We start from the raw sequence: 27,176 nt of genomic DNA on the forward strand, positions 1-27,176 counted from the left end.
AACAGTTGAACAGTTTTTCTAAGGCCTATAGATGTTCCGCTCCTGTCAAGTACATTGTGCAAGGGAAATAGCCGACGTTTTTGCAGCGCTTTTTTTTTCTCTCTCACAGCTGCGGCTTCGACTCGCGCTTTCGAGGTGCTCTAACTTGATCTTCTTTTCGTAGTTTCAAGCGTGAACTAGATGCCCATCTTATTTAAGATCGCACAGGTAATCAATGATCCACTGTATACCTGCCATTTTGAAAGATTCGTCCTTACAAACATCATGAAGGCAGAAAAGTGGTCGGCGCCTTCATAATTTAGTTAAAAGCTAGTAAACAATTGACACAAATATAAATTGGTTGTGATCATTTTCTTGACCTCTTTTTTTCTCGTAACAATGAAGATGGTGTGGGTATTCTTAGTTGAATCGGGTATACACTTTGGGTAACGAGGTCACCTACTGCAAGAGCGTATGTTTAGGTATGCTAGTAATTAATGTTTCCCGTCTTAGCGCACAAATAAGCCAGAATGAAAAGCGACACGAAGACAGCGCTGGGCCTGCAACTCGGAGAACAAGACTCACCGGTCGTTTGACTTTTTGTGCCAGCACATCGAGGTGGACAGCAGCCGAGGGCCAACAGCGCTGGCGCTCGCACGACGCATTGCTTGGGGAAAACGAATGTTTCTAGCCTTGAATTAGTCGGCAGTTTTTCATTCCTATACACAGATTCACGGATGCAGTACTGAGCAAAGCGCAGCTGACCTAGGCTGTCATGTCAGTCTGGTGAGGATGGCTATAGGTCATACACAGGCGAATGATTAGTGGATTAATTGTCAATCCCTTCAAAAATTGTTCATATGAATTCACAGTCTATTTCGAAGAAGTAACATTCACTCTCCCAGGGGTGATTTTTCGCAATCAATGGTTAGTTGATCCTTACCAGAGTAACGTTTGCTCTGCTAAGGACCATTTCTGAAAATCAGCTGTTAGTAATTAGAGCTGTAACCATTAGTCCTCTCAGGAGTGACCCTTAGTCTTCTTGCAGTTAATCCTTCAGGGACTAAATCTTTATCCTCTTTCAGTTACTCCAAAAGGACAATTGATTTTAGCAAATCAGTTGATCTCCAAAAGAACTTCCCTCCCTGTGTTTTCCTTACCCCTGTAGTCTCTTTTTTTTTCTTAATGTTGAATGACTGAACTTAAAATGACGACGTAACGTAGGACGGGACTAGAGTCGGCAGACATTCTCGTGGTTCACTGGCAAGTACGACTCTAGAAAAAAACTCACGATGCCCTGAAACTGATCTTGCATATACGGAAAATAACGGAAGGAATTAGTGGTATTAATTATCACGATAGCTCACTGCCCTTTCGCACACGATCTTGTATCCTTGTTGTGCACGTGTATATAATTCCATGCCAGGCACATCAGCAAGACGCAGTTTTCTCACAGAATGGCTGTGCAAGATAGTCTGCCTCCGCTACACACCCCCTCCCACCACTACCTCCTATTCCCATGCCATCGACCTAATCTTTCAAACATTATTCCAGTCTCTGCACGTCTTTAGCGAGTATGGTATACTGCCTCCTCCTATTGACTCTGGAATCCTGCCGATATCTGTATGGCTAATGGCATGCCGGTTCCATCTAATGTCCGATGAAAGGGTGCAAGAAACCGGGATTCCTCATGCGGCAGTGTCTTTGGAAGCACTCCGTTTGTACATAAATAGACATATAGGTACAAATGATGCAGACGTCCAAGACACCCTGAAGCAGTATATCCTGATGCGGAATCGAATCAGCCTTTATTATATTTCCCGTTCACGTCTTGGCATCCTCATTCAACCCTTTCTTCTCGCGGAGAGCACAGACAACCACAAGGCACTCTGTGATAAACTCTCGGGCACTTTTTATCTCTGTTCGCTAATTTTGTGTGCACTTGTGTGTTTTTGGTACTTGTATGTGTGTTTGTGCGTGTGCTTTCCCGAGGTAGCTGGAGGCATCTTGGGTCGCCTACAGCAATGCAGAGCACCCCAGCCCACTATCTGACCATGATAATGAAGAGTTACAGCCCCCGGATCCCACCTTATGCGGACGCGCTTAGAAAGGTAAAGAGGTGAGCAATAACACACCGACTCTGTGATATTAAACATTTAACAACTCGCTGGTCCAAAATGCAGGGTAGCACAGGAGCTCTTTTTCCGGATGGATACCAGATATATACCTTAAGTGAAGCGTATAAATATGAGGACATTAACGTTGATACGGATCCTATGGATCATCCCTCTCTCTCTTTCTCTCAAACAACTTTTTCCGGATGGATACCAGTACCTTACGTGAAGCGTATAAATATGAGGACATTAACGTTGCTACGGATCCTACGGATCATCTACCTCTCTCTCTCTCTCGTGCTGGGCACTTGTTATAAACAAACAAAAAACTTAAACATGTTCCCCCATATATAAACCATTCATATCCCGCATTTAGGATGACTACCTGCTGGGCACGTTTGTATAGGTTCATGATGAAATAAACGCCAAAAAGTACGAACACCCAAAAAGGACACATAAAGAGCGCTTATACTATGTGCTTTCTAAGTGCACGTACTCTTTGGCGCTTGATTCCTCAAGATGATATCTTGCTCTGTACTTTACGCGAACGCCCACTGACGCTTGAAATATCCGCTTCTCGGCGATAGATTTACGTCTAAAGGTTGCAATAAACTCCACAGACATTCGACGCTTTCTACGTGCTACACACTTGAACCGGCTTTTTAAACTTGTTCTCACAGAAGTGTCATATAAGATAAGCAATATCCGAAAGCAATCACATCACAGTCTCCGGTGCATCTCCTGTACGCAATGAATCCGGAAAAGAGAAAGCGGGCGACCGAGCGCCAGGAGGAGGCATTTATGTCTCGGTCATTCATCGGCGAGTGATGGACGACTCCATTTTGGCGTCGTCTTCGCAGGAACCCGACAGCGAGAGAGAAAAGAGACGACGCGAGCGAAATACCCGGATCACCCGACGTCAACAATCGAGGCGTATACGGCATGCGCGTCGCGCACGAGGACTCCAAGCTGGCGCGCAGGGCGCTAAACAGAATACGCATTACTGCCAATTCTCACACGAACGTACAAGGGAGAAGAAAGAGGCGAAAGCCGCATATATATGGCCCCTTGGCTTTACGACCGTACCGTATACGGCCTTATAAGGCCCCATCGCCTTTTTGTTCTTCCCCCGCGCAGTACGCGTGGAGCCAGCACTCGTGTGCTTGAGCCGGTGGTGGGGGGGCTTGAGAGCTGGCCGAAAGGTCCGGTTCACAGCGCGGCTTCGTGGTGGCCAAAGGATTGCACAACGGGTACGGACGAATAAATATGCGAATAAGAGACAAGAATGTGCATAAAAAGAAGCAAGACATTCTAAGAACAGCAACCTTAAGGTGGACGGGAGGACCAATGCAGACTCGCTTCAAAGCGGCGAGAATAAAGGCAGAAGAAAGCAAAGAACAAGGGCGCGCACAAGGCGCAAAACACAGAGCTCACGTGGCTTTCGCAACGTGGCATGCGACCCTGGATGACCTCACAATGAAAACCGCGAGCGGCACACCGCAGTCGACGCCCCGTAGGTGAGAGAAGATCTGCTGTCCTCCGGGATAATAATAAGAGGGCGAGGAGCCGACGGGCAGGGACCCTTAAACGCCCCCTTGTTCTCTCGAGCGCCGCCGCCGTCCCGTCGCCACCGCGGCGCAGGGCCGGAGGTAAACAGCTGTGCAGAATCCGCAAGCGGTCGGGACCGTAGAAACGCCTGCTGCTGCCGCAGCTGCTGATGATGGCTATGCACTGCACTCTGCCGTGTACCTCAAGGAAGAGGAGAAAGAACCGTATTGATCAGGTGCCTTGGTGGGGGACAAGGAACTTCCGCGTAACTGTTGTGCTGGCAACAACAGGTGGCGCCCAATGGCCTTCGTAAAGAAACGCAGACGGAACGTGTGGACGCAGAAATGCGGTGAGCCATAGAAACGATTCTTCGGACGATACCACCTAAGCAATCGGACGAGACGTCACCATGCACCCTAATTATGTACGGGTCTCTCCAATAAAAGTTAATAAAATTGAAGCGCTAACATCAGCGAGGAGTATAGAAGGGGCAGGGTGATTTTTCGTTAGGCGTAAAACTAGCTCCTCTTTGCAAAGAATGAATTAGAAAAAACATAATAAAAGCAAGCGAGGAGCTTAGTGCACTTTGGGAATAATAACGGCCGGTAATTGTTTCCTCGGAGGCCGGGGCCACAATCAGTGTGGCGAAGAAAAGCTGTATTTCAGAGTAGCGCGAACGAAAAGAAAAGAAAGAAAGAAAGAATCACTTAGAAGCGAGAGATCAAGATGGGAGACGTGTCCCTTCTTGATTTTTCACCGTCTGCGTGGTTTTTCGAGCTACGCTATGATTTGTCCACAACCAGTAGCCCACCAGTCTGTCCTTTGAAGTAAAGGTGTCAGAGACGTTGTCCACGGCACAAGCTGGTACATAATTTAGCAGACACACTCTTGAAGTTACGAAAATTCAACCGAGAAACAAATAAGTAACAATAGCGATATCATTACACCTTGTTGCGTAAGTAACTATTTCATTAAACATTTTCGTTCTCGTGTTTGGCGCTACTCTAAGTCTCAATTACGAAAAAAAAGTTTGGGGGCCCAAGACGACGCAGGAATATAAAGAGGCGGCAGGATGCCCTGAAACGTCTCGAGCACTGAAATGTGTTTGTGCAGTTTTTTGTCATTGCCGGATGTAACGAGTCACTAACATTGGAGGACAAGAACAACAAGAGAGAAGGCAGGGAGGCTAACCAGACACATGCCCGGTTTGCTACCCTATACGCTGGGGGAATGAGAAAGGAGGCATAAAGATGAGAGAGTGAGAAAAGAACATTGCTTTTCTGAGTACCTATGCGGCCTACCTGCCCGCGTTTAGTTGCGTGCGGCTATGTAATGGATATAAAACTCTATACGCTCACCTTTCTGCCCGCCCGGTTGTTGTGCAGGTTCATGAGGGCCCGCTCGTCGGTCTCCACCTCGCGCGAGTCGAGGAACTTGCGCGCCAGGCGCATGCCGCGCTTGACGTGCGCGCTGCAGCCGCCCCACTTCCAGCTCGGATCGCCGGCCGACAGCGTGGACAACGACAGCAGCTCGTCGCTGGTCAGGGTGCCCCGGTTGACGCCTCCGGAGGATCCTCCGGGCTGCGGCGTCGACCACGACTCTCGCACGAACTGAGCTCCGCGAGCACTGCACGGAAGCACGGAATCCCCAAGGGTTCGACGAAACGGAGCAGCCAACTTGACGCAACAATATATTAGCGGCCGAAAGAAAGGCGGCTCGAGCAACGGGTGCAGGCTCGACGACACGCACAGGTTGCAGCGTGTCGGAAACTCGGCGCCAGGCCCTCGCAGAGGGTGAACGGCTACACAAAGCATGTCCTCCGAGATTGCGGGCACGCGCCGCCGCTCGCCCGCAATCTCGGAGGCCATGCACGAAGCTGCTCGCTCTCTCTCTCCACGGGGAGAGGGCGTGACGCGGAGCGATACAAGCCTGGCATTGACGCGATGCAACGCGTAAGTGTGATCAGGCCTTAACACTTTGTTTCTCCTTCAGGCACTTCAGGCTGCAGAGCACTTCCTTCCGGTTTTCCAAATACTCCGAAAAATTATTCTAAAAATTTAATTGCATGGTTCTGGTTCAAGTCAAGAGTTATATTGGATACATGTGATATCAGGGCTCAAGTTTACCTAAGATGAGGTCCAATTAACTACCACAATAACTAATGCGATAAATGAACAAGTTTATGGAAAGAGATGGAGTCACCGCAATGCAGTAAATACAGTCGGTCTCAACCCCGCGGTTCTTTCTACCTGGCCTCAGAGATAGTGAGCGCACGCGACACAAAGCTATATGACTGCCGACATGTGCTGAGTGCCTTACGAGACATCAAAGAGTATCGCATTAGGATCGCTTGCCGAACCTCTGTCCTCTGGAACAAGGTAGCATGATGGCGGGAAAAACAAGTTGGTATGCCGAACACGTGTTGATGTTTACCGCGTTTCACATACAAATAGTGCACACCGCGACGGTGTAGCGGTTTCAAGGGGTGCTCAGTTGGTGACCCAAAGGTCACGGGTTCGATTCCTGCCCCGGCTGTTGCATTTATATGGAGACAACATGCTGGAGGTCCGTGTTCGCTGCCGTGTCAGTGTACGATAAAGAATACCAAATGGTGGATATTCCAAGAGCCCTCCACGGCTTAGCGTCCCGTATAATGGTATTGTGCTGGTACGACAACTCCAACAATCGTATTTATATTACAAACAAACCGCCACGTTTTGCACAGGTTACCACGTCTCGCATGCCTAACAGGCATGTTAGCTTTTCGAAACTTGGCGGGTTATGTTATCGAAACATGTTACCAAGCAGGCACTCGTCGGATATAATAATGTGCCGTAATTTAAAATCATTCAACAGCGATTGTCACTAAAGCCAAGATGTTCGCAGGTAAGACATCTGGCAGCGACGAAGAAAATGAGAGTTCTCGGAACGTTGACTGCAGGTACACGTTAAGCTGCATTCACTCGGCCGACGTGATCGCGGACGGATCAGTCATGTGACGTGATCCGCATCCCTCCCCGACCAGCATTCACACGACAGACTAGAATTCACTCTACAAGCGAGGATTTCGGCACTGCTCCCTGACGATCCAAACTCTGATTTGGGATGACGATATTTATACCGCGAGAACAAAACGACGACACAGATACAAGGACACGAAGAAGTCTCTGTGTCGTCATTTTGTTCTCACGCTATAACTATCGTCATGACATACCAACTACCCAAAGCTGCCACACTTCTATGTGATTTGGGCTTCCACCGTTTCACGAATCGCTCCACGCGGGCCGAAGTAGGGACGCGGGAACGGGTGAGGTAGGGTGACGTAGTACGCGATCTTCGGGGTCGACTAGCGATTTCGTCCGCCGTGTGAACACAGCTTTACCTGTTCAACGATTTTTCACCGGCTCAAGCCTATTTCCCTGAAGAGCTGTGTTGGTTGAACGTTTCGGAATGGTTTTATTTATGGATCTGTCATACAACTGGAAACATGTAGCCAAGGCAAAGATTATGTCTAAGCAGCACTTAGCAACTGAAACAAAGATGTGCTTTACTAGAATTTGTCACATTACACGCCGTATGCCAGTCTTCAGTTTGTACAACGAAATACAGGCAACCAGACGAACATAAAGCTGTCTGCGTTTGTACAGAAACGAAAATAACAGTTCACACATAAACATCTTGACAGATGCATACTTGAGCACGCGTGCTTCAGTTTGTTCGGGGACAATCAATTATTGATAGCTCGTATGTGACGTCATGGACACTAAACACGGCTCCAACATGGCGGCTTAGATGATTGAAAATTTTGTTGAAGCGCACTAAAAAACGGACGGACAGAAGAGGCTCACAAGGACAGCGCTTGCTTGACAAGGACAGCGCTTGCGGCCAAGTGGCCCAACTTTCCATCTTGCCGCTTAGATGCCATCGAGGCAGGATGATTTCGTGGTGATTAATCTGCGTCAGTGTGATTACGACGTCACCAGAGCGTTATAGAGTGTCCCCGTGCATGAATAATGAAAGACCCGACATGTACGAGTTACCGTGACATCACAAATATCGCGTCCGCCATGTTGGTGGTCCAACGTGGCTGTTTCAGCGACGTCAGTGCACGCCAGCTATATTTAGGCAGGCGAGCAGTATGTAATTGAACTCACGAGGCGGAACTGTTTGTCGACGAAACGACGGCGGCGAATTTCAGCAAAGTTGAAAGTTGAGCGAGTCGCTTACAGTTCATCTGAACGTGTGAAGCAGCGCACGGTGGAAAAGACGCAAAAGTGGTGGTGCCGTCAAATCGCTTTTTTTTTCTTTTTGCGTCTTTTCTCCACGCGTTGCTCCACACGCTGCCGTGGTTTGCGAAACACCGTAGGCCAATACACAATGGATAACTGAGGCGCTTAATGCACCCACTCACAAAGTGACCGGCTCTGCCGGCGGTGCCTCCACGGCGGGGCTGATCAGCCGGTGCGCGTAGTGCGTGCGCAACTGGGGTTCTTGGTGCGGCGTGCGGTCGCAGCCGCAGCGTGCTAGCTGGCCCCGGGTGCACGCCCTGGTCACGGCGTACGTCACCGCGGCCGAGCTTATGGCGTAAACGAAGGCCGCTTCTCTGCTTCCTGCACACAATGAAACACGCGATATAGTTCATAGACAGCAGGCGATGATCTCGTGAATAGAAGTCTCACGCAAGCCTTTTCATGCGATTCTATCATTTCTTATAATTTTTACTTCCAGGGATGGTTGCTCCAAGCAACAGCGGATGCACAGGTTCGTGCTATAGCCAATAACGGAAAATAAAAAAAAGGCTTTCTATTCAATAAACAGGCTTTGATGAAGTTTAAGAGTGCGCAAATTGGACACTTTCCTCTATAGCTTGCTGGACTTATTGGTACTGCAATCGAAATGTATCAAGCAAGTCGGATAAATTTCCTCGCGTCTCGCTTGGAAGGTGCTTGAAGGTTACGAAGTCACGGCCAATATCAATTCTCCTCAGTGTCTCGAACTTCAGAGGGCAGAACTTTTACCGCAGTGGGTCACAGACAGTTCCTGGTGCTCGCTCAAACACGTCCGCAATGTTAATAAAGAGCGGCCTGTGAGTTAACAATTCTATTCTCGTTTCTAGATGCTTAAATAAAAATGTTTTTATCATCATAATCATCATTATCATCATCATCATCACGAAAGCGAACTGATGTTCCTCTGCTGCGGTATTGCCTTTCCTTATTTATTTGCGTGCATTTCAAAAGATATATTCTAATAAAGACAAAGACATTGCATTTTCAAAACACAGCATATCCATCTCATTGCACACTTCAGGAAAGCCGACAAACCTTGCAGGGTGTCACAATTCCAGCCGTTGACACCACGTGCGCTAAACAAAACCCCTAGTATATCCATAGCAAGTCACATGCTTGAAACGTTGTCTGGAGTTCAGGACCCCAGAAAGCAAGCTCATGAATTGTGAATGGACACTATAGTTTGATGTGCATACCCCTGTTTTGCTTCCCTCTATTTTTCCTCTCGTCTTTCTTTCTCTGTGTGTAGCACTTTTCAATATACTCATCCTAAAGTGATCAAAACTTTAATCTACCTCAAGCGTTGCACGCTATGGCTGATACTCTGCACCGGCGTATTTACCTACGACATTTCTTGAAGACCAGTGACGCGTCGACGTCGCGCCAATTCAAAGCAGCTGTTCATGTTAATGTCTGTTTTCATTCGCAGCACTACAAGATTCATCCGCGCTTCCGCCAAAGGATCACCGATATACCTAAGAGCCTGCATAGACGAGGGTGTAGCTAAAATCACCGAAATAACTGGTGTCCCCGTCTTTTAGAACGAGTTCCGCATCACGTCAACAAGCGCGAAGTTTGAACAGCTGCTTCGCGTAAGGCTAAACGACGTCTTTTATCGTTCCGCGGGGGAGTGCCTGAAAACGTCGCCTCATTTCGCGACGTCCACCCAACCGGTCGTGACCGTTACAAGGTGCACCTTTTGAACTCTGCCACCAGCTTTAGCACTGCACGAACACGACGTTTATTCGCGAACGTGCTCACTAACATATACTGTCGCCCCTTCTTTGTTCACGACCCGTCAAGATGTGCGACGTGTGCAGCGCGTTGTTAGCGGGCGAAAGAGGAAAAGGTCCGTGCCGGCTTACTTCTTCAAGACCCGGCAGGGTCCTGGTAGAAATACGACGCGCATTCCTGGTGCCCCGCGTAAGACGGGAAGGGCGCGCGCACCTCGTGTTTACATTCGCCCGAACGAGCTATTTATGCGGCGAGTCGCGCAAAAAAAAAAGAAGAAAATAGATGGGAGGCAACACAAGAGCCGCTTCGAGCTGGCGCCTCCCACTCGAAGACGAGCTGGTTCGTCTTTTCATCTGTGCCGCACGACGCAATTGGTGTTCACGCATGACCGCGCGGCCGTCTCGTGTCTCGTAGCGCCTTCTTCGGGCGTTGTGCACGTTAAACCACCCTAGAGGACGCCAGCAAAGTTTGAGCCCAGGAGAGAGAAGAAGGAAGAGAGAGAGAAAAAGATTAAGATGAACACGTAATAAATGCAACTCGTCAAAAGAGAGGGTTGGACCACCACGTGCCGACGCGACGCCAACGCAGTACGCCGCGCCGGCGCCATGTCGTGAAGGTCCCCCCTAAATGGGGTGCACGCCGAGTTATGGAGCATCTAGCAGGATGACAAGGCATAGCATTAGAAAGGCTGTAGTGTTCTGTGGTAAACTATCGGCTGTATGCGTTACACTAAGCACTATTATGGCGCTGTATATCATCAATGACACATGGCGTTAATGACATGCCCTCAGTGTTATAGCGATGATGCCATTGAACGTTGTATGAAGCAGTCATGGGACACGTGAATGCAGGCACAAAATGAACTTTTGTTCCCGCTTAAAACAAGAAGCCTCGATATATGCCTACTAGCATGTGAACATTTTCGACATTGTCGATGTGAGCGATAAGTGAACTTCGCCGCTGCTCAAACTGATTTGCCTTCGTTGTGACAAGCTCAGACTCTTTTCTTCGTCTACGGTATTCATTGTTCACCAGCCACAGACTTGGTTAGAAAGTGCGGACGCCAGCCTAAACGTATAATGGTTATCTTCTAAAGAAGCTGTTATTGCTAACGACTGCGCCCACCCCAACGTTACTCGCAAGTGCCCACTTGCAACTTGAAGCGTCCACGTAGCACTGTCGCATAGTGTATTAGCAAACTTTGCAGGCCAGCTGCTTTCGTCTCTCAGGCATCAGATGAAATTGATAATTACGTCATGGACATGATAGAGTTGATCAGAAAAGGGAGCTCATTCTTCAAATCTACATACTTCTGAATTTCCCCTCCGTCCTAAATAACAAGACACTTTGAGCCTCGTTGAGATGCGAAGATGTGCTTGCCTCGCTAACGCTCTCTAGCGATAATGATGTCGCCTATACGGAAAGCGAAATGACCGATTATTGTACTCCAATCGCTCTCGTAAGTACTTTCCGTGCAATATATGCAAATAGACTTTAACATCTTGAGTTCCCTTCTGTGTCAGCCACAGTGCTTTGGTGCACAACTTATCTTCCTTCATTCCTCTGCTTCTTTTAGTTCGTTAGATTTGCGAATTCAAACACCCTGAGTTGAGCTTGCTGCATAGCTTCGAAAATTCCACCAACATTAGTAAGCGAGGAAGAGAGAGAGAGAAAGAAAGAGAGCAGTTAATAATGCTTGGTTTAAAAAGCCTAAAATGCTTCTGCGACGGGCGTGCCGTACTGGGCACTGATGTAGGTCCAGATTTTCATTAAAAAGACAATAGCACATCATTGTGAAATCAGAAGAAAAAAAGCCGGTTCTTTCTCGCCGTTCGAGCGTGGGTGATGCATGCAAATTGTTTATTCGAGGCGCGATCCAGCTTACGACGGCCAAGAGTACACAGGTATAAATCCAGAAAGGTGGTGCCTCGTCCGGAGCGCGATGCTTCTCGTTTTAGCACGCTCTACGTGTCACTCCCAACGATTTGTTTGCCCGCAGTTTTGAAAGCCTTATATGACCGTAGCCTTATATGACCGTAGCCTTATACGAATTGTAGCAACCACGCCATTACGAGTATCGCAAGAAAAAAAATGTTTCTGCATGCCAAGCTTGAGAAGGACAAGCCGGCGTCATCTGATTTACGGTGACGCGGATCTGCTATAATTGTGCAGACGTCGTACGTAGCCTTGCTTAATAAGACGGCTTCAGGATGGGACCAAGCAGCAGCAGGAAAAGAACGATCCCGAGAATACAGTGATCTGTGCTTCGTCAACCTTTTGTAGTGCGCCTGCCACATTCTCGCGAGAGCCCATTACAACCACGCAAGTTCTTTCACCTTATGGTTGCCGATAATGTGAGAATATGATGTTTTGTCGAGGTATCTTATCATTTAGAGTTGATATGAACGCGTGACCATCTTCGTTGCCTGTATAACAACTGAAGTGTTGCGCTGCTCAACAGGTCCGATTCTTGACATGCAGGAAAGATGAAGCTGGGAGGAAGCATTGCGCTATGAGAAAGAAAGAAAAAAGAAAGAAACAAAGAAAAGAAAGAAGGAAGGAAAGAAAAACAAAATGAAACAAGAGAATGAAAAAAAAAAGAAATAGCAATTATATCGTCACCCTCGGTTGGATTTCGCCGCCGACGTCGGCGTCGATGTCATGCACCGTATATGTATACGTATCTATATATATGAAAACACTAGAAAGACAAAAATCCCCAAAAGCCTACAGCGTGCGGAATCGAATGTGAGACATCCGCGTCGTGAATGCGAGGCGTTAATTACTGAGCCACCGAGAGGTACCTCCTTCAACGGTCAAAAGGCAAGCTATTCATATCTACCACTTACCGCTGTTGGCGGCGATGTCGGGTGGGGGGGGGGGGGGGACTATCGTGTTTTTAGCATTATCAGCAAGATGACGTAGTGAGCGTGTGGCGGCGGCGGCGGCGGCTCTCCTCTGTCACGCGCACTTTGGCCTTTGTAGAGAATAAGGGGGTGCACGCTCGATCGCACACCCTTATCTTGCAGTGGGGAGAATCGTACGTCTTGGCTAGCCTTTGAGTTTCGTCGGAACGATTCTGTTGTAGTTACCGGTCGCACAAAGGTCACTGCAATCGTTGCTCAGCCCCCGTTTGTGAAAGGGGCACGCTTTTCAGACACAGGAAAGTAGAAATTCAGACGCTTATTCACGGGAGTCTGTACCTGTGAGTACGTTTCGGGCGTCCTTTGTGCGTGAGATACGCGGGGCATGTTTCGATCTGCTTGCAATTTTGCGTGTGGCATTCCAATTTGTTGCTATCGCGTTCATTGTTTCGCCTTTGCGCCAAAGCTGTGACTTTTTGGTTGTTCGAGGGATCAGTGTTCGATGTTCTTGCGAGTTCGCTGCTGATACGCAAAAAGTAGACACAATCCTAATGATCACACCACACACCTGATTCTCGCTCTTTTTACTTCGCATTACCTCCTCCTCATATATTCTGCATAATATCGAATCCCTGAAAAGAATACCCAGAATGCCTGCCTTAAAATTGTTACATGTCCCGTAATAGTTTCCGAAAGGTTTACAAGAAAAAAAGAAACTGTCCCTTACTTCGAGACTGTGCAACTTTTTACGTTTCCGCAGAAGTGCATTTTATATTCACAGTGAGGTGATCTCAATGAACAATTGTATTGGGCCAGTTGTTATGAATCCATCTTGGTAGGAGGTGCAGCAACTATTACACGAAACTATTACAAGCGCTTTTGTTGTGTGTTCCGTATAATAGTTGCTTCGCTTCCTACCAAAATGGAGACAATTTCGCCGTGCATGAGTGTGCAGTTCATCCATACAGACCGACAGTGAAGAGTTGTCCGAAGCCGGACTCGTAGGCGCCCGTGTCGGAGCAGTTCCAGCGCCGGTGACGAAACTGGCGTCGGCATTCGGCCAGTCCGAGGAGGGCGCCCTCTCCGACAGCGACCATGACGTCAGGCCGCGTGGCGCAGAAACGACGCTGCGCCGCCGTTAGACCACGGATCCGCTGACAGATGAGCGCAGGAGCCAACGCTGTGCTAAGCCTGCATCAGTGGACGCGACGAAAAAAGAAACAGAATTGTTGCACAAACCACCTTATATGTTATAGGTGATTGTCAAAATAAGGGAATACGAATAAAAGTGACCATGGCTCTTTGTCTAACGTCAGTAAGATTGCAGGTGAAAGCCCATGGTATATATTTGTGCTTATATGTGTCACACACACACACACACACACACACACACACATAATATATATATATATATATATATATATATATATATATGTAGGCAGGCATGGTGGTTGAGTGGCCGTAGCGTTGCATATAGTCCAGTAGATCCTCCGTGAGCGGTCACAACGTGGTTTATTTCGACGTTTCGGCCTAGAGTCTGGCCTTCACCAGAATATATATATATATATATATATATATATATATATATATATATATATATATATATACATATATATATATATATATATATATATATATATATATATATATATATATATATATATATATATATAGTCATGACTAAAAGTGGCATCGTTGCTCTAGCATGCGGAGAGCTAGCAGAAGAGGAAGACGAGGAGAATAAGAACAGCTGGCCCAGAGAACGGGTGTTCTGTTTTATCGCTCATAACAATGGCGCAGCCTGGCGACCAAACTTTCCGGCTGAAGCCATCGGCCTTCATGGGACATCGGCAGCAAGGCCTCTCCATCTACAGGACGACGTCTACGCTTCCTTGCTCATAGACACCGCGATCCTACGACTGCCGGTAGGACCTACACTCAGATATGAGAACGGCATCTAAGCCTCCTTGGTGGCCAAAAGGCAGGCTTAACCAGCGCTCCCTGGCTTACCTTACCGCCGTCAAGACGGCGCACTGCCTCCTGTTGCCCGGGGACGCTCTTCATGCTTCCCGCGGCGACAACCTACTGCTCAGGGCATTATCGACACCTAAGCTGCTGAAGGATGCTACCACAGCTCTTCCTGACAAGGGTACCGTTCAAGTGAGTACAAGAATCGTCTCATACTTGTCCGAAATTACCATGGTCTCCGCATGGGAATCACCGGACAGCGCCACGCAGCTGCCGGCGTCCCATCGCAATAATCCGCTCCACGATCAATGCCTTTCCAGGGTCACAATCTGCGCTGATTTCCGCCATCCTGTCGGCATTGAGTGCCACCGACGTTATGCTCGACATAACTGCCTCACATGCCCTGGAGGCCGGCCCACGCGAGCAACGCAGAGAGTTCCTAGATGCCCCTCATGCAGCTCTCGGAGCAGATGGGCGGCTTGGCGCCCTCTACCTTGTCGTCTGCAATGACACCATCGCAAGCCGCCAGTGACATATCGGAGTTTCACGGCGTGGAGAACGACGCTCACGAATGGGTGGTACCCATCAAAGCTCTCGAAGCTCGCGAGGATCGGACGGACCAACAGAAATGGTGCCTCGCCGTTGACTGCCTTCGAGATGGTGCCGCGGCTTGGCACAGGTATGAAGGCATGAGGCAGCAGCCCTGGGCTGCTGTCTCATGCCGCCTTCGGACAGATTAGCTACGACAGATTAGCTTCATTGCCGCCTTCGGACAGATTAGCTACGACATCACTTCCGCCACCCATTCCAACCCCGCCGCGAACGAGGCTTCAGCTATAGAGAGGCATCAACATAAGGCTGGTACTGCGCAGTGCAACGTGTCGAGAGCAAGCCTCCCACGCTGCCTTCGTACCAACACTCGACTCGGGCAGTTGTCTTACACTGCGCCGGTTTCAAACGCAGTACCACCACGACAAGGAGACGATACCACATTCCCTTCAGAGATGTTGGTCTACCTGTTGGTCTTTATCTTGAGTCGCCGTGATACAAAACAATGGTAATCTGCCGTCAGAAATATACGCACTGCCTGCGTGATAGATTGAAACGAACATAAGGCAAACTCCTTGACACATGTTTTCATTTCACTTGTAAACAAGGCTCCCGTGTGGGAGCTGAAACGTCTTTTCCTGCATGTTTTTAGGCCTTTACTTTAGTCGGCGCAGTGACTGCAGTATTTTTTTTTTACCTTCAGCCATGTATCTCAGATGCTGTTCTCAACATATTCAGAGAACGTTCCAAAGATCTCCCGAGTGCCACTAATGCCGGATCTTTCAAAGAATGTTAAGGCCATGGAACTATGGGGATAACTGATCTGTCTCGAAGTAAAGCAAACTGCAAACAGAAGACATATTGAAAATATTATGCAATAAATACACGTGATATTATTCAACGTAAGAGCCTTGGACGTTAGCCGCTGGCGTAGCCAATGGGCGAGGGGGGGGTATATTTCTGGAAAATTTTCAAATATGCATTTGTATACGCACGCGTATAAGAACGCAAGTACGAACATACGTAAAGTATGGTTGGCCAACTACTTCCCATTCTAATAATATTTCTGACTGTGCCCCTGACTTCACCACATCGACCCGATGGAGTTCCCATTTCTTTCTTGCACCTTGAAAACCCTTTCCTGGGACGGAAGTTTTGCCCCCTATCTCAATAACCAGAACTTCATTACTGCATTCTGCATGCCTATACAAACAAAATTGTTCTTGCCCTAGCAAAACTTCACAAGGTCTGCGTATTAATAACAGGATTCAGCTTGCCGCCCTTAAATGTGTGTCTTCTTCGAAAGCCCGACGCTGCGACCAAGTTCTAGAAATCAAGCGGCCGGTATAGATAAGATGCTTTTCGCAAAGATCGCGCGTCCAATACTAAGTATACTGTACTCCGCCACTGCTTCGAATCTGGGAAAACTCTAACAAACCTAACCTCGTCCAGATACCCCAGCAACATAAAAAGAAATAACAAATATTACGAACTTAACAGAACCAGGGCTTGTTTCGCGAAGTGGTGCATAAAACCCGTTCAGTCTTATCGCCACCTTTTCAGTCCAGGCACCGCTGCGGTAGCTGTGATCCCATTGATATGCACGTTTTACGTCTATAAACCCAGAAAGAAAGCGAGTACTGTGGCGTACGTCGTACGCAAACAAATTATCACTTTATACGCTCCGATTTCCTTTCAACTCGGAGGTTGAGCAATCCGGCCTAAAGTGCATGCACACGGCTAAGTCAGCCAAACCATCGTAACGGCGCAAAACGACGTATAAGAACGTAAAGGCGCGCCACTGCTGACCGTCAGCGGGCATGAGCCCTGTCAACACCGCAAGTTCGTTTAGGCACACGCAGTCCTTAAAGGTGCCATCGCCACCACCCGTTTCCAAGTCGGGCGTCATCGACGAACCTCGGCACGTCCACCGTTCTATCGATTCTTACGACGTGCCAAAAGCGCCTAGTATCTGCTGGATCGGTAGCGCATGGCACATACGCCCGCTACCAAGGAGGAGATACAGACCGACCTTTCCTCGCCCACTCCTTTCATATCTCCCACCAAAAAAAAAGTTTTAAAAAAAGTGAACCACCCCAACGTATATTATCAGGGACGTGGCAACTTGCTAAGGCGACGGGCTACGCATGCCTGATGACAGCCGCCGGAGCGTCTATTCCGAGCTATCGCAGTTATGCTCTGAGCTCGCTCCAGCTTGCATTTAAAGCATTAATACGAAGCCTGGCGAAAGCTCAGCAAGATGGACGGCTTGTGTGTACGTGCATGCGCTTATATACCAATAAATGTCTGCACGTGGGATTGTTGTGGGCGTTTTGTTGAAGGCAGTGCAGGATCAGCTGTTCTCCATGCACCACGTTGGGAGCAGAGAAGTGCACGTCTGTGGGATCCGTAGATGGCCGCAACCAATGTGGGTGGCTCTCAGTTGCACTAAACGGCAGACATTCTGCGCTGCTATAAGAAAGGGTGCGTCCCACATGTGCCGCACATTTCGATCAAGGCGATATTTTCCTGTCGTAAACCTCGGTGGCCTTCTTCGTGGTCTGTAAGCCAAACGCGGTCTTAAAACAGGCAGCGGCAAAGCTCTTAGATTAGCCTTTTTCTATTTATAGTTCACCCCCTTCTCCCCTGATTCGTCTGCAGAACTACTGGAAGTTGTTTTGTGAGGGAGTAAAACGGTCCAGGGTAAACGGACGAGTATCACAAACTAACGTGTGCATTTAGGAGGAAAGAAGATAAAGGTGTTCAGAGCTTTTAGAGTAAATGTAGCAAACTTTTTATTGCCGCTGGGGATTCGAAAATAGAGGAGGTTAAATGCAAGGGGTCAACCCAAAACAGCTGAGTAGTTTCCTAAAGATGTTCGCAAGGCCACACAGTCTATTACTCTGGTCATTTGTTTGTTTGAGATATTCAAAATTCTCGCTCTATCCTGTGAAACGGGATATGAGCAGTCGTTCGGCTATCATAGCCTGCAACGGTAGTAGCTATTTGGCTTGTTGTTTCGAGTAGATCGTACTCTAAGTGGTGCCAACGTCCGCAAAGTAGTCGCCATATGTTTGGTTGTTTGATGGTTTGTTTTGTTTTGTTTGCTTGTTTGCTTGTTTGTTTGTTTGTTTGCCAACTTACTTGTGGTGAGCCAAATGTAAACTTCGCCCATGTTTGGACTTTCCTCCGTCTTCAGTGCCATCAAGTTGAAAAGAACCTTTAGCAGTACCTTGGCCTGAGCTATAGTTGGTCGTGGTTGATAAGTGCAGAAACTTTTCGGCGTAAATTGAAGGTGGACAAAAACAACACGAAAAACAGCACTTCGTCGGTCCTTTTGAGTCGTGTGTTCATCCTCCTCGTTCACTTTGCGCTGTGAAGTTCCTGCAGTGTAAGCGAGATTTCAGTAGCTGACCACATTGGCACTCGGCCGTACCTAGAAGCGCACACATCGCCACAGTGAGTTCCCGTGACGTAAAGTGACGTGATGACGCCATCACATGACATCGTAACTAGGTCTTACGTGTGTCGCGATGTGCCTCAGATAGTGAAGGAGGAGGAAGAAGAAGATTGAAACGCAGGGAGGTCATCCAGAGGCGCGTATGTTTTGCTACCCTACAGTGGGGGAAGGCATAAAGGGGTTGACTGGTATGTGGGGTTCAACGTCCCAAAACCACCAAATGATTATGAAAGAAGCCTTACTGGAGGGCTCTGGAAATTTCAGCCACCTGGAGTTCTTTAACGTGCACCCAAGTATGAGCACACGGGCCTACAGGATTTCCACATCCGTTGAAAATACAGCCGCCACAGCCGAGATTGGATCCCGTGACCTGCGGGACAGCAGCCGAGTACCTTAGCCACTCGACCACCGCGGCGGGGCAGGGGGTCCAAGGGGTTAAAGGAAAGAAAGAAGAGCGAAGAAACCACCATCAGTGAACATGTGCGCCTAGTCCGTTGCACGCCTACAAGCGGTTACTTTACCCTGTCGATATTAAAAATGGCGGCCGCGTAAGCGCACGCTTGGCTGCAAATGACATCGAAATATGATATTATTTTGCCAGCCGCATTTTCGTGCACTGCGTCGCATTTTAAGCGCAGCGTTAAATAAAAAAAAACCAAGGGCCTTTAGAAATACGCATCGGTATTTTTAGTAAAGAAACACACCACCTAAATTTTGCGCATTGATGCTACCTCCAGATATGCGCAATAATTGATCGACAGCGTTCACAAGTATGAATGCAGCCACCTGTTGAATATGTCTGGGCGTTGAGCAATCCTTCAGCTTGCGTCGGGAAACTGAATCGTGTGACAGACAGACAGCCAGGGAGACCAATATTTCTAAGTTCAAGAAACCCAATACAGACTATCGTTTGTAAAACAGTAGCAATGTTCGCGTCGTTTTGCCAGCCTGCGGCGCATAGAGGCACGATCCGAGAATTTCTCTTCGGAAAATTGTCTGTCATCGAGTTTGTTCGGCACATTGCGTAAAACACCACATTCGCTTACAAAACAATCGAAGAAATGCAGGCAAGTAGAAAACCACGTTATCTGCAGAAACCTTTCGGAGGGTGGTGGGGGCAGGATCAATGCAATTGACTGCGAAAAAAAAAATAATAAGATGGTGACCGCCAATCTTGTTAAGTGATTGCACAGGGGAACCTGTTGATAAGCGGGCTTAAGCCTACCAAGCCTACCACGAGTACGATAACGCGCGAGACAACAAACACTGACGCCACAAGAACAGCCTCGAGGCAGAGCATACAGCGAGGCGTTTCGCAGTCCGAGTTTTCGACGTTTCTTTAGCCTGCAGGAATTCTCGGCAGGACGTTGCCTGTCTTCCTCTGCGCTTCGCCTTTCCGACCACTCTTCATGGGAGGCGTGGGCGGGCATCCGCTTCGGGGCGTGTGCTCGCCTGTGTGTCTAAGCAAATTAGGCTCGGTCCGCTACGGCGGACGCGCTCAGCCGCTAATTGGGGTTTACGGAAACCGAGATCCGGTGCCAAGCGCGCAACATGTAAAGCACGTACACGGCGGCCCGTTCCTTGACCGCCTTCCTCAGCCGCTCTGCGTCTGCCCAGGGCTCGTTCCTGAGACCGCGTTGGTCATACGTATCGGGGCCCTGCCTCCGCCTACGCGTGCAGACGGCAGGCCACCCCTGCTTGAAGCCCGTACTGATTGTTCGTCTCTTTGCGTGATGAATTGCCGCGTTGTTCGGGACCTTGATGATAGGTTTCGAAGCGATGGGGCGGAAACCATGAGTCGCCAACTGTTAACAAAGAGAGAGAGAGAGAGAGAGAAAGGCTGCCGGAAACCACGTGTCCTCCACAACAAAACCCTACAATCGGCATCGTACATAAGGGGAACACGTATGGCGTACGCATTACAACGCAATATGAGGTTCGAAGTTCCAAGCCTCTTTCTCAGTGGTGCACCTGGGCGGGTCTATACTGTGGCATCTATGCTGTGGGGAGGGGGGGGGGGCTTTGTTTATTTAGTTTCTGTCGTGGCGCTGGGCCTATACCATAAATCAACAGGAAGTAACCACTGCTTATACAACGTCCCCTGCCGTGGCATGCATGTATCGCAGCAGGTGGTGCTTACGTTGGACATATAGCCTACGTCACTGGTGGCCTGTGATGGGTTTGTGCTCGCCCGCTGGGCATCTGCCATTTGCGGCCAGCCAAGACAAAAGAGCGGCCATTAGACCACCAGAAGCGCCTTTCACAGTCTTCATCTTCGTCGACGGCCATTTTAGGAGCGGGGCTCAGCCACGTGACTCAAGGAGCGTGTCTGGTAGTTCATCATAAGTTGAACAGTGAGGTAATGAACGCGGTTCATTTGCTTTACGGCTCTTAACATGGCGTCTCTGAAACTGTATAATGAATCGCAGTTTAAGTAACCGACATATCCATCATGCCGCTGGCGGAAGATGAACGAACAATTATGCTATGGTTTTTTTTAATGTTTTATCGACCGCAGCACGTTCATGCCTAGCATTGAGGCCACCCTTCAAGGCGTTGGAAGAACGCGGTCAGCCGTGGATTGGTTCACTGCAAACAGGCCAATCGATCTCGTCTCTCATGCGCTCAAGTAAACAGAAAGCGTGAAAAAGCATGCCAGAGTGCGACATTAACGCATCCCAATAAGCGCAGCTGGGCACGCACTGGTTTTTTCAGGGAATGTCTCAGTGAACATTTTGGAATGCTGTTTCCAACACTATGCTAATGTTGCAGAGTTAGCCACGCAATGGAGGATGATATATTCTCATTCATGAAATATTCTATCGCTTTCACTCCTCTCCAGGCATGTCGATAACATAATGCTCTCTGCGCTGACATCCCCTATCGCAATGGCCATGCACCAATTAAACGACGGCTTTACACCGCGATCTCCACATGCCTCCTGTGTGCATTTTGTACAAACAAGTTCTGAAAGCTGAACTAGTGCCCCCTCGGTCATCGCTTATGTCAGTGCACTGTTAGAAATATATATAGACTCAGCCGGTGTATGAAGACCGTGTACAGTGACGAAGCACCGATCCATACGCGGACCACACTCGACACCGCGGGACATTCAGCCCATTGGCAACGCGTCAAAGCCAGCAGTTTACATTGAATCACAACGACCAAGTTACGCGTAAAGAGATTTTTCAGTTCAACCCCACCGGATAACATCTTAGATGCTGTATAGTCTTCATTCGTCCCCCACAGGTCTGAGGCGAGGACACTGCCCGTTCTCGCCTACCGATACGTACGCCTTTGTTGGATGGTCACTATACCGCGTTGTAAGGTAGTCCACCGCGACGTTAGGTCCCGCCGGTGGCTCGCCGAATTCTTCCAGAGGAAGGAAGGTGCGGAGATGGACGACGTGCTACATTCTCGTTCGCGGATTTGCGAAACGCGCTCGCGCGTCGTCCGAGCCTTATTCGAAGCACGAATCGACGCCTCGGGGAAAACCGACCGAACGTTCGATCTCGCTGTGAGGACGTGAGGTGAACGAGCAGGGACGATACGAGACGGTCGCGGAGAAGAACGCGGTCTCCGCTACCTCACTTATGCCCAGAAAGAGAGAAAGGGGGCGATCTGTAATTCGCCGGGTGCACACTCGCAACCTCTGTAAGCGAGACCGTGTTGTCATTAATCATTTCCCCGCGGGCACAGCTTTTGCAGAGACTGTGCCTGCGTGTTTGTTCACGCGTCTGCTTGTTTGTTGGTGTTGGTGGATGTTTAAGTGTGAGATGGAGGCCCACTTGTGGAGCTTTAGACAAGGTATAGAGCTGTGTGTGTGTGACTTGCGTGCGTGCGTAACGTTGTCTTGTACCACGCATGTGCGTATAGCGAGCGCACAGTTTATTTTCCTTATCTCCGCAGAGATGCTGCCCTGTTCGTCGGGTTGACCGCCGAAATACCACTCCCTTCCGCATCCCCCACTGTAGCCTCCGAATCGGACTGAACACCGAAGGCAGGCTCACCCATACACTTATTCTTATCTTCTATTTACCTTGCTCTTCGCGCGGAAGAATGCAAACGGCGTGACGTTAATCGCGAGCCTTCCTTTATTCAATAATCGACGCGCAAGTGGCCTCGCCACTGACCTCTTTATTTGGTTCGTTGTTTGTGCTCCGCTACGATCCTCGTGCTCTTGTCTCACGCCAGTTTCACGCAGGTGCGCTTGAGAAACGGGCTCACATAGGCATCGGTGACTACGGGCGTGCGTCCAATCTCAGACACGCCGTGTATTAATGCCTAAGATGTACCCGCAGGTCACGGCATCTAATTCCGGCTGCAGCGGCCGCATTTTCGATGAAGGCGAAAATGCTGTACGCCTGTGTGCTCAAATTTGAGCGCACGCTAAAGAGCCCCAAGTGGTCGGAAATTCTGTAGCCCTTCAATACGGCATCTCTCATAATCATAGGGTGTTTTTTTAGGGGGGGGGGGGGGGGGCACTAATCTTCACATACCATCAATATAACAGTTTTCGACCGTTAAACCACACATATCAATCAATTAATGTCTAAGATGTGACAAAAAGCTCGAATATTTTTTTCGAAAGAACGTAATTGCCTCGACTCTGATGTCTTATTTTGATTGTAAGTTCAGTACAGTATGGACATCGCAGGAGACCGGAACATGAAAACAGAAGCCATCCTTTTAGAACAAGTTGGGGGCGTTGGTCACCCTGATATTGCTTTGCCGTTAAAGAATGCACACTCAATTGGACAGAAAGCGACTACAGAAAGCACTCCTACATTACTTGAAGACAACAAACCTGAACGACCGTCTGTAGACTGCGCGTGCTCCCCCGAGTGTGCTCGCGATTGTGAGCACATTTCTTCTCTCTCTGCAACCTCTTTTCTACCCTTTATCCCTTCCCCAGTGCAGGGTAGCAAACCGGATGTGCGTCTGGTTAACCTCCCTGCCTTTCCTTGCATCTTTATCTTTCTTTCTCTCTCTCTAGAGAATGCACAATATTACTCTCCTCCTTAACTAAAAATTTAATGTCCACCACAGCATTGCAGCGTTACAGTGCTCACATTCTGACCTAAAAGTCGCGGGTGCGATTCCAGGCACGGAGGTTGCCTTTAGAAGGAGACTAAATGCAAGCCCGTTTGAGCACTGTGGATGACAGTATATATGTGACAGTGTACGCCATAGAACACCTGATGGTCGAAATTGCCAAAGCCCTTCGCTAGACCATGTTTCGTCATGGTTTTGGCACGTAAAACGCGGCGAATTATTAACCAGGTATTTCTGATGCGTTCGTTGATTAACTGACAGTAGTTTCATCAGCTTAGGATACCACGATAAAAATATAAAAACAGCGCTTAGACGCAGCACACAGAAAAGAACATACACACGCGGCGCTGAACTCGTAACTCGCTCAATCTGTTCGTCTTCTTCTGCTTTGGGTTGCCAACAACGCGGAGTTGATCACTCAATTAACTCGCTGGACGCTTAGGGATGAATGCCTCAGCTGTGCAATGCTTCATTGAGTGGGTGTGGCTTAACTGTGGTAAAGTTGTGCTTTCTGGGGCGTATTTAAACTCAACGCCGGTGCGATAGCATGCACTGTTCCTGTGGTCAACCGTGCTCGCCGCTGTTGTTCATTGGTCAACGGAAGCTCTGGCAGCAGCTTCTGTCGAAGCTGCAGGTTTTCGATAAAATCAATCACAATCCCCGGTCGCAACTTTCGAACCCCGTAAAACGCATCTATAAATTGCCGCTACTTTTCAGCGTCAGTTCTATTCCCATCACGGTAGCTTTTAAACGAATCAGCTAACGCGTATCAGCCGCTCATCAGTGGCTTGGCATATTTAATACATAATTTATTTGATTTCCCTACACAGATACACAAAGACACAAAAGGATAGAGGAAAATATTGCGCCAGCAACTGCCACCTGAGAGACACAACGTCCGCTTACGTCAGTAAAATACGAACATCGAATTAAAAACAAAACTGAATTCGCATTTCGAGATTAAGAATGAAGAACATGTTACGAACGTGTCACTAAAGCACGCAAAGCTGGACAACGGCTTTCTGCTTTCAAACAACAATTGACCAAGCTATTTAATGATTTTTCAACATCATTCAAACCCGACAACATGACAGCAACATCGTCGACAGATACCTTTTTGCATCTCTGACGTCCCTTGCCTGCTATCAGCAAGAAAAATTTACGCTTGCTACTCACGTGCACATAGCTTTCAGTTACATGGAGTTCAAAGTACATGTAAAAAACTGTCCCATATTCTGGTCGCCGCTGAGTTTTGTCTCTTTAGTCAGGACTATACGATGGGATCGGAGCCTTCATGGTATAGCAACGAGACGGCAAGCGCTTAGAACGTCTACCACACGTCCGTATCGAAGTTTGTTTAGACGGTAACGACATAAAGAACTTGCTGAACCGTCGTGCGTTGCCCGATACCGTCGCTCAGTGACGGCTTCGTTCGGGCACCTCGAGAATGAATTCCGCAAACACCATCCTCTCGTACACGAGGAAATTGCGAAGCGTTTGGAGGAGCTAAGTAACCCGCAGGTGAAAGATAACGCCAAAGGTCACATTTCTTTTTCATCTTACGGGAAAGAAAGAAAGCGTCGAGACATCTAACGACGTTTCGGGGCAGAGGTACGCACTACGTCATGCAGAGGAATTAAGCTACGTATCTTGATCACAGGCTCGTAGCCGGGATTGTTTTTTTTTTTCTGAGGGGGGGGGGGGGGGAGTCTCTAAGCCACTTCTGCCTTGCACTCCTGCTTCGATCTGAGCCATAGTGAGTCTGAATGAGTGAGCTCATGAGTCCGTTAGCCTATAATTACCTTTTTGTAGTTTGGTGTCAAGCTCTTTATCACCAGTATTTTAATTGATCGGTGCTCTTCTTGGCACCCTTTTATCTCGTGTGGTCAAATATCAGCTATCAGTGGTTGCAGTCCAGTCATGACATTTTTATTGAAAGAGAAGGCTCGCACAAGATATTTTTACCGAGAATTCGTAAAAAATTTGTGGGGGTTGGGTGGGGGTGAAGAACTTGCGTCTCTGATCAATAAGTATTGAGCTGGCGTGACAATGCTATGATGTGTTAGGTATGTGTGAGTAGACTTGCGTAGATGCCAGAATTGACGCGAGCTGGCGTAAGCCTGATAGTATAGCTTAAATTAAGTAGATGGGACTATATAGGTCGGCAAAAGACGTGGAGCTCAATCAGACTTACTCAAGAAATATATATTTGCGTTTGGGGCTCCCTCGAACTCAGTAAATATTTTCCAAACCGAACTGCCTCGAATTCAGACTAAATTTTTTTCTCAACCAAACTCACCCAGACTCCGCCTCATAACTCGATATGAGTCTGAACGAGCCTGAGTTGGTCGACTCATGAGTGAGTTTGCCTACTTATATGTAATCTTGAGTATATGTTTCACTCTCAAATGATGTAAAGTACATGTCTGGAGTCAAAACACGTCTACGAGTACGAGGGCAAAGGCGTGCCAGGGAGTCCGACCGAATGCGGAAAGCCCACACACCACCATGCTTCCTATACTACACGATCAATTAAACATTGCCTAGCGTGTGAAGGACGTCAATGCCACCGCAGACTGAGTCGGCGACGACGATAGGTGACGCGTGATCTTTCAAACGCGTCGTCGTGGGCGGGGACGAGATGCACGAGATTCGGCGCGAAGATGATGTAGTCCCTTCCAGGCCGCCGTATACGACACGACAGACCGCCCGCAGCTTGGCTCGCGCTTCGCCCGCGCACAGTCCAACCTCAATCCTTCGCGTATACTTGTCTCTCATCGCTGCATGGCCGTCTGCAGGACCCTTCCCTATCCCCGCGTAACTCATACGAATTGGGCGCTGACTCGGCTTCGTGAGCGATGAACGCAGATGTCGCAGCGCTACGCACACAACGGCCTCGCTCAGCCGGTGCGGGGCATAACTCACGCTATACCTTCGAGCCGAGACGCGTCCAGGCCAGGAGGATGTAAGAACTTCTTCGACCCATGAACGTGCCGGACGTCGGCCTACCCACACATCAGGCAGAAGCGGCGAGTGTTTGCGCCGACGCCTTCATAAATACGACTTGCGGGAGCGTAGTAAATCATGCCCTCGTTTGATGCCGGTGCAGTTCGAACTGCGCGGAGCCAGACTCGGCGCGGGTGTTGTTCTGGCACGAATCGGAGAGCCAACTTTCGGCGCTCTCCGTCCAGCCCGGCCGGCGCTACCGTCTGGGGCACCCGGTTCGACAATTGAAGCTTGTAGATCAGATGAAACAGATTTAGAGGGTTGCGAATCGTGTCCTGGCAAAAAAGAGAGCACACAAGCCCTCAGTTGAAAGACGTGCAACTAGAGTAGATTGAGTCGGTTTTGACTCCTGGTGGTCGAGAACTTACGCAAGCTTTTACGGGTCTGTGAACTCCATTTTTTTTCGATCACCTGGCGCCAAGTCAGTGAGCTTCGTGGTACGGAATACTATTCGTTCACCGTATATTAAAAAAAAAAACTGACTTTAAATTTTGTCACCAACAATTAAGGCACCCTGTGTTACATCCTATATGAAAATGCGACGGGAACACCAACACCAAAACCTTCATTATCGTAGAAAGATGTGGACGAAGCTTTGTCACATTGTTTC

The 27,176-nt window shown here is 48.5% G+C and overlaps 1 protein-coding gene across 1 annotated transcript in view; it reads right to left on the reverse strand.

Annotated features, from left to right (window-relative positions):
• The window catches only part of LOC119174515 (protein Wnt-2), a 75,853-nt gene that overhangs the window by 17,798 nt on the left and 30,879 nt on the right, over nucleotides 1–27,176 (reverse strand). Inside the window, exons 2-4 of the mRNA XM_037425453.2 lie at nucleotides 13,499–13,719; nucleotides 8,053–8,251; nucleotides 5,000–5,267 (exon numbers count right to left, since the gene is read on the reverse strand). Coding sequence (XP_037281350.2) covers nucleotides 5,000–5,267; nucleotides 8,053–8,251; nucleotides 13,499–13,719 — 688 coding nt within the window. The remainder of the gene's footprint in view (nucleotides 1–4,999; nucleotides 5,268–8,052; nucleotides 8,252–13,498; nucleotides 13,720–27,176) is intronic.

Source organism: Rhipicephalus microplus, chromosome 5 (genome assembly GCF_043290135.1).
Source record: "Rhipicephalus microplus isolate Deutch F79 chromosome 5, USDA_Rmic, whole genome shotgun sequence".
NCBI lineage: Eukaryota > Metazoa > Arthropoda > Arachnida > Ixodida > Ixodidae > Rhipicephalus > Rhipicephalus microplus.